At 33.9% G+C, this 7,860-nt stretch overlaps 1 protein-coding gene across 3 annotated transcripts in view; it reads left to right on the top strand.

Moving 5' to 3' along the window:
- INPP4B (inositol polyphosphate-4-phosphatase, type II, 105kDa) overlaps positions 1-7,860 on the top strand; it is an 825,859-nt gene that overhangs the window by 557,935 nt on the left and 260,064 nt on the right. For all 3 annotated transcript variants that reach the window (XM_011955816.1, XM_011955817.1, XM_011955818.1), the window contains one exon: positions 1,371-1,450. In XM_011955816.1, the coding sequence (XP_011811206.1) occupies positions 1,371-1,450 (80 nt within the window). The remainder of the gene's footprint in view (positions 1-1,370; positions 1,451-7,860) is intronic.

Raw genomic sequence — 7,860 nt, 5'->3', positions numbered from 1 at the left:
TCTCTCTCTCTCTCTCTCCCCCTCCCCCTCTCTCTCTCAAATGAGGTCTCATTCTGTCTCCTAGGCTGAAGTGCAGTGATGCAATCATAGCTCACTGCAGCCTTGAACTCCTGGCCTCAAGCAGTCCTCCTGCCTCAGCCTCCAGGGTCACTGGGATTATAGGCATGACAGGTGTGAGCCACCATGACCAGTGTGTTTTACCAAATGTTTGATTTTAAGCCTTTTAGGACCAGCTTGTCTAAGTTAAAGATTTTAAAAGAGGGATAAAAATTCTGACTTCAAGCTTTTCTTTCCTCTGCCTAGCAATTTCTGAGTGTGGATGCAGCTGTTCATGTATGAAATATTTTCCTATTTACCTCTAAAAAGATGCCATTACTCTCAAATTCTTTGTCCAGCCTCTCATTCTAGTGCAGCTTGGCAGCAGACCTATGATGAGAGACTGTTCTGGAAGAAGTACCATTGACTTATTGTAGAGTATTTACATTTTGTTAGGCCACAGTGGCATAAGAAATAACATGGGTTTAATATTTTCATATTTACTCCTTGACCTGAAGGGAAGAATGAGAGCTCTTTTTCATGTTATTTATCCCATAATATTGTGACTTTTAAATCAGAAGTAGCCGGGGATATTAGAAAGAGATGATAGGGTTTTTATCCTGGGAAAGAAAAAAAAAAAAACAATTTGGAGTTTTATTCTTTGCATTGAGTCAAAAAGAGTAGAAAGCAGGTATTCAAAGGTCATCAACACCTAATATAATAGGCTAAAAAAGCAATTTAAAAAAATGTAACTGAATAAGTGCCATTCTCTTTCGTGTATTAGAATGAAATTGTCCCATGCTAGTAAAGAAATAACAAAGGAAAAATGCTTTAAAACATTGCTGTGACGGGGGAAAACTAAAACATTTCTATTTATAACTTGTACAAAGTCCCACATAAAAATAGCTCCAACTAACAGATTTGCTCATATCTGGAATACAAAGTTGTTGCTGCCAGTGATTTGAGGAATTCTAATAAGAGGAACAATAGCATTGGTAAATATGGAAAATATATCATCTTTTCTTTTCCCTCAGTTTTCATATGCAGAGAAAATTATAGTTAGTGAAAAAGTTCTGGGTGCTGTATTTTACCTCTTGTTATTTTCTAGCCTGTTGATCTCTTTTCTTTTAGGGAAAATGATACGTTTTCACCCTTTAACCCTACCCCATGAGGTGGATATATTATTGATAATTTTATCTCTGTTACTGAAATATTTGTCAGGCTAATAGATTTAATATTTTATTCTTCTACAGAATAATTTTGTGTGATTGATGTGACAGCAAACATATTAAAGAACCTCAAGTTAATGAAACCATTCTTTCTGTTATTTTCAGCGAAGTTTCTTGGGATATGCCAGTTTTAAAGTGGGAGAGCTACTGAAGTCAAAGGAGCAGTTGCTGGCCCTGAGCCTGAGGTGGGTCTCTTTGTAGAAACACTGTTAAGGTTAATAACAAGCGGTCTGTGTTGATGGCCAGTGTGTTTGAAAGTCACAATTCTTGCAGATGTTAGATGTCGGCTCTCAGATAGCTAATGTTCTCCACTGCAACAAGTTATAGTGAAACAGCAATTATTCAAATTCACATTGAAGTTTATGTTTCAGGTTGTGAAATGTTATTAGCCCTTGTAAGAAAAAACAATATTACATTATCATTAAAGTGATGAAATTCTTTGAAAGTAAGAAAGTATATATAAATTATGATCACATTATTAAATATTTTTTCTCTTATCAAAATGTTACTTTTTAATCAAATAACTTTCCATATTTGAAATCTGTTAGAGGCAATATCGTAGTTTTATGATAATAGAGAGTAAGCTGATTATTCTTTTCTCAGCCTATGTTGGTGCTATACTATTAAACATAAACCACTTAAACCACTTATCAGTTAAAACACATTCTTGACACAGACAATAGATCATAGCTAATTCTGAGTACAGTTTGCTTTGAAATAGAAGATTAGACAACAGTCTTTAGGAAGTCACACTATTTTAATTACTAAGAAGAGCATTAAATAAAATAAACTTTTCTTTTTAAATTCAAAGTAAGTTTGAAAACACATAAATTTTGAAACAATTGTTTTCTAACAGTATAGTAACTTTCATAACTATGCATACATTGGGAATACTGCCTTGCACTATTTTTATGGTACAAATGAATACAACAATTGCATAGAACACCATTTGTAAATGTTAAGACTCTCTTATTTTGATGAAACATGGAGACCACTTTCAAGGAGCTGGACAATGTCTTAAGTCTGTTTGTTCCCTTCCACCAAGGACCCACTTGTAACCAACAATTTATTTCGATAAAGATGTGATGGCTTATGCTAGCATCTCTACTCCACGATTTGTTTTTTTCTGATTTTTTTCTAATCCTTACAGCTCCTCATTTTGATTTGATAAGATAATATAATTTAAATATAATTTAAACTATGTAATACTTCAAGCAGAGAAATGAGTTGTGGATTCTAATGAGGCTGCCGTCTGCTCTAGCTTTCTTTAGGTTATGTCTCTTAAACATCTGGTGGTGGTGTTGGTGTTATATTTTGTATGGGAAAACATATTAAAATCTTTATGGTTTTATGATGTTATTACCAATACAATTTTGCTGCTGTTATTGTTTTCAGTTTGAAGTATAAAGGGTCAGCTAAAAAGGCTGGTTATCAGTGTCACAGATAACCTAGAAAATATCATCATTCTAGCCTGACTATTGAATCTGACCCATATACTCCTGGATTCATAACAGAAGATATCAAACATTGAGCTGTCTTAGGACTCCGAGCAGTCCACATGTTTTCTAGATCAGATGCATACCATGTTCTTCTTCATCTTACTGACTCACAGGCCCCAGTATTCATTATGACATGACAGTCATTAACATCAGAAGCATACTACATAGTAGTGCAACATTTAGACACTGGTTTGAAACAGAAATCAGGGGACCAGAAGTTCTTAGTAAAATGAAAATTAGTGAACACACAGTACCTTAGAGAGAGAAGAAGCACCAAAGGGTCAGTTTTAGAGTATTACCCTTGAAAGAGAAAAGAAATACATAAATTTCATATTTAGATGGAAGCAAGACAAATTTCTTCACTTTTTATTTTAATACCCCTGATTCCTAGTCATTTGATCTTGATTATATAAAACAAATTCAACAACGAAGAGTTGACTTCTTCGTTGACTTCTTCAACAATTCTGAAAGGTCTAGGTTATTATTTTTCTCAGTTTTGTGCTTTGCCAAATTTGTGGTTTTCTCTCTCTATGAACCAGACAGATTATAGATTTATCATAGCCTCTTGATTTCTGGTAGATGGCTTTTTAAAAAAATTCTGATGTAATTTATTTTCTTTCCACTGATTCTGTCTCTTAAGTATTGAGTTAGAAGAGCCTTAGGTCAGCCTTAAGAAGCATTTTTGTTTTGTTTTGGTTTTTAAAATATTCCTTTGCACAGATTATTTCTGACTTTTATTTTATAGTCATTAATTTTAAAACAGTAAAATCCTCCGATTTCTGTAAAACAAATTCACAGAAGTAACAGCATTCTTTGATAATGAATAAAGTTCCTTTTCTTTATGATTAATTTTAGCTTCCCCAAATCTTACAGTTGTGCTTGTATTCACTGTTTCTTTGGGGGCTTCTTATGTGATAATTCAGATTCTAAAACTTTCAAACTAATTCCACAGAGCACTGTGATTTAATATAGCTTCCGTGTCATATGTGCTTTGAACTGGAGATCAAGGGCAGGGGATATATTGATTTTCTTTTTTTCCTGCAGGAAACTTAAGGGAACAAGACATGTGCATCTAATTTATAGATTTAGACCCAAATTTAATGAAATATGATATTGTGTATTTTTAAAGATGCAGAGTAAAATTCGTCTATTTGTATTGGGGAAAATGCCTCTGATGTATAGAGTGGTTTCTATTCACATGTCACCTTTAGTTAAATGTAGAATTTACTATGTTTTTGAGTGTTCTAGCATCCCAAATGGACTTGGGTTCTCTTTAGTAATATCATTTATATCTTTATATTACATCCACTCTGTTTCACTACTGTGCATTTGGTAGTTCCTGTCTCCTCTTACTTCTTTTTTATCTCAATTATATTTTCTGTTTTTGTTTTCTAATTCATTGCTGTGTAGTCCTGACTTCTAGACTTGTAAACAAGTAGAGTTTCTGTATGGAGGATTATAATTATAGCTGTGAAAGATGTTTGATGATATTATAAGAATGATAATAAGGATGACAACAACAAACCATGTGCTTTGTGCTTTGATAATTATATTAGAGATATCTCATTGACCCTTATCAAATGAGATGCTATTCTTAATTTCCACTTCATAAATCAAGAAACTGAGGTATAGAAAGTAGTTAAGTAATTTGTGTGAAGTTATAATGCTCTTAGATGGGAAAGGCAGGGTATGAAACCACACATTTCTAACTGCAAAACCCATGATTTTCATGACCGACATTTTGTCTCTTTCAACAAAAGAGAAAACAGAGAACTAGTTGAAATTCATATCACATGTCACATAACTTAATAATGGCAGAGCAAAGCAAGGACTGAGGCCCAGAATCAGTTTTTCATGGTTTCTTCCATGTTTGGCTTCACCATCGTGCCTGGGCTTACAGAAGGTGATGACTAAAAGAGTGGTCCCATGCCAGGGTAGGAATGTTAATCATGATGGAAAAGTGCGAAAGGGCCTGCTAGTTTAAGGTGGGATTGAAGGCTGAGGGAAACCTATGGAATGTGTTCTTATCCCAGAACCATGACTGTATCCTGATCTCGATCTGGTTTGTTGCTGAAACACCCGACAATCCTTTGCTCTACCAACCTGACATAATTTTTGGGGGACTAGACAAGCAGAACTTTGGAACATCGTAGTAGTGTCTTATGAGTTGATGAATATAAAAGTTAAATATAAAATAATATAAAAGTTGTTTCTCTCTGTGGAAATGATACTAGCAGTCAGGAAAAAAATTACATTGATCTTAAAGTATTTAAACAACCACAGATGCAAAACAACAACTACAAAGGTAAAATTTGTTTCCTAGGAAATTTATCTCATGGGAGTGGGGACAGAAGCAAGTGTTCCAGCCTTGTCACGGCTTTGTTGTTTGACTCCGCACAGTTTAGATTTCACTCAGTGCTCATTCATTCAGCAAACATTTACTAAGAATGGTTTATATTCTAAGTACAGGGATAGAGTTAATATTTTCCCATTGATGTTACCAATTATGTGTTTAATGAAAAAAAATCTCATTATTTACTGAGCATCTGCTAGCATGCAAGGAATATGTGAGGTACTATTCATGCATTATCTTATTTAATCCATGTGGCATTATCATCTGTCTTATGGCAACTTGTCTAAAATTCTACAGCTGCTGACTGTACAAGTGGGATTAGAACTCAGTTTGGTCTGACTCCAGACGCGATTCTACTTTTATTTTACTACCTAGTAGGGCGCTCAAGATCTAACAGAACATTTTCTTCCTTGTCTATTTTAAATTCTATTGTTCAATGGGTTTTAGGAATCTCAATTAATTTTTACTAATGTTTTATATTAAAATTCAATTTTTATCTGCCTGCAACATAGTAGAGGTTTAACAATTATTTGTTGGAGTTTTGATTCATGATGATTACTTCCTTATACTTTTATAGATGCTAAATATAATGCTAGCACCAAGACTTCATTTCTGGGTGTAATTCATCTAAATCGGTGAATATTATGCAGTATAAGCATTAGAGTATATCTGACACAAGCAAATTTCAGAGTAATAGTGAAAGTTGTAATCTCCTTTAAAATCTGAAAATCTTAGAATCTACATTTATTTCAGCACAGGACACTTTACCTTGTCACAGAAACTTTCAGTTCATCGTAACAAGGAGTTTATTATTTCCTTTGTAACCTTCTACATGTCATCACACCCCCACCCCACCAATTAAACAAATTTTATATCATTTTATCAGGGTGAATATGATAAAATTTTTTCTTGAATATAGATGTGCAAGTATTTATTCATACAAAGGGAATATGATTTTCATTTATTACTTCTACCATATTTACAGAAGTGCTTTTTATGGAACAAATAACATAAAACATTGATGATCTTAAATGGATATATAATTACATTTTATAATATATAGATGTATGCAAGATGCTATGAAAGAAAAACATTTAACTTCTTCTGTTTTTTAAATTTCTCCTATTTTTATAGTATTTATGTGTATACATATGCATGCCTATGTACATGTATTATAGATTATGTGGATGAATATGTGTTTGGGCATCTATATCATTTTAGAACATTTTGCTTCCTCACAAACTATGAATATTTATTTCCTATTTTTGTCAAATGTTTATGCCTAGAGATGTAAGATCCAAATTGTGAGGTTTTTAAGTTTTTATTTTTTGGCATTTTGCTTAATTAGCCTCCTTAAATACACACACACATGAACAGATACAAAGTTCAGTTTTGTAGTTTCTGTAAATAAAAGTATAACAACAGCAACAACAACAAAAACCTCCACATAATCTTCCAAAGACATGTTCTTAATTTGAGAGCTAGAAGTAGCAATAAGGAGAGGCTCCATTGTCTTCTGTACAAGCATAGTCAGAGTGATAAAAAGATAAAATTGCTAGTAGCACCTCTTAGGTTGGGAGGGAAGGCATGTTTTATAGACCACAGGGCAGTGGATTGAAATAAGTTTGTTGCTGGAATCCTGTAAGTTGGTGTGAACCCCCGCAGTGACCTGAAAACAACCCTGGCCATAGATAGACAATAGGGTTTTGAATAACAAATTTTGTTTTCTTTTCAAATGAAATTAAACAGTCTTAGACTTTTGATTTTCTATTCCTACACTTTTTTTTTGCATACAAATAAAGTTTATGTATGTCTTCTTACTTTAAACATGGAATCTATTTCTTAAATTGTTGTGTATGATGAATACTTCTATAATGGCATTTTTTCTTATCAATATCTACTTAAACTTCAGAGATGTCTTTAAAAAATTATATCCAAGCCCCTTAACAGTCATGTGTATTTGGCATAAATTTCTTTCTCTTTTAATAGTCTTCCAGTTTTTTGAGGGGTGGGGGAGGTACCAGAAACTAAGATTCTAATGGTCTCCACGACAGTAAGAGTTTTCCACGTCTAAAATATTTTGTATATTAAATAAGGTCAATAGAAAGTGATTGCAGCCAATAGCCCCTCTTTGGAAGAGAGTAGCACATTTGTAATTAACTGTAAAACAGAACAGTGTTAGACTTTGTTGCAAGCATGGATGGAAAAATCAGAGGAAGAGGATGGCACATAAGTAGCTAAGTTTATATTTTGTGTAGAAAAAAAAAAAAAGAAACTAAAAACTTACATCATAAGACCTAAAAGTAATGCATCAAAACACTACATTTTTTTTTTTTCTTTGAAAGTGAACAAGGCCAGATGTGGTAGCTCGTACTAGTAACTCCAGCACTTTGGAAGGCCAAGGCAGGAGGATCCCTTTAGCTCATTGGTTTGCAACTGTAACATGCCAAAACCCCATTTCTACAAAAACTACAAAAATTGGCTGGGTGTGATGGCGCATGCCTGTGGTCCCAGCTATGTGAGAGGCTGTGGTGGGAGGATCCCTTTTTGAGCCCAGGAGGGTGAGAGGGTGAGGCTGCAGTGAGCCATGATCATACCACTGCACTCCAGCTTAGCGGACAGGAGCAAGACTCTGTCTCCCCCCACCAAAAAAAAAAAAAAAAAAAAATTAATAAGCAGGAAAACATGTGAGTCAACAGCAATTGCGCACTAATGAGTCCAGGCACACACATATGAGCAAGCC

This window comes from Colobus angolensis, unplaced genomic scaffold (genome assembly GCF_000951035.1).
Source record: "Colobus angolensis palliatus isolate OR3802 unplaced genomic scaffold, Cang.pa_1.0 Scaffold400, whole genome shotgun sequence".
In the NCBI taxonomy this organism is placed as follows: Eukaryota; Metazoa; Chordata; class Mammalia; order Primates; family Cercopithecidae; genus Colobus; species Colobus angolensis.
This window is presented reverse-complemented; position numbering and strand designations above follow the sequence as displayed.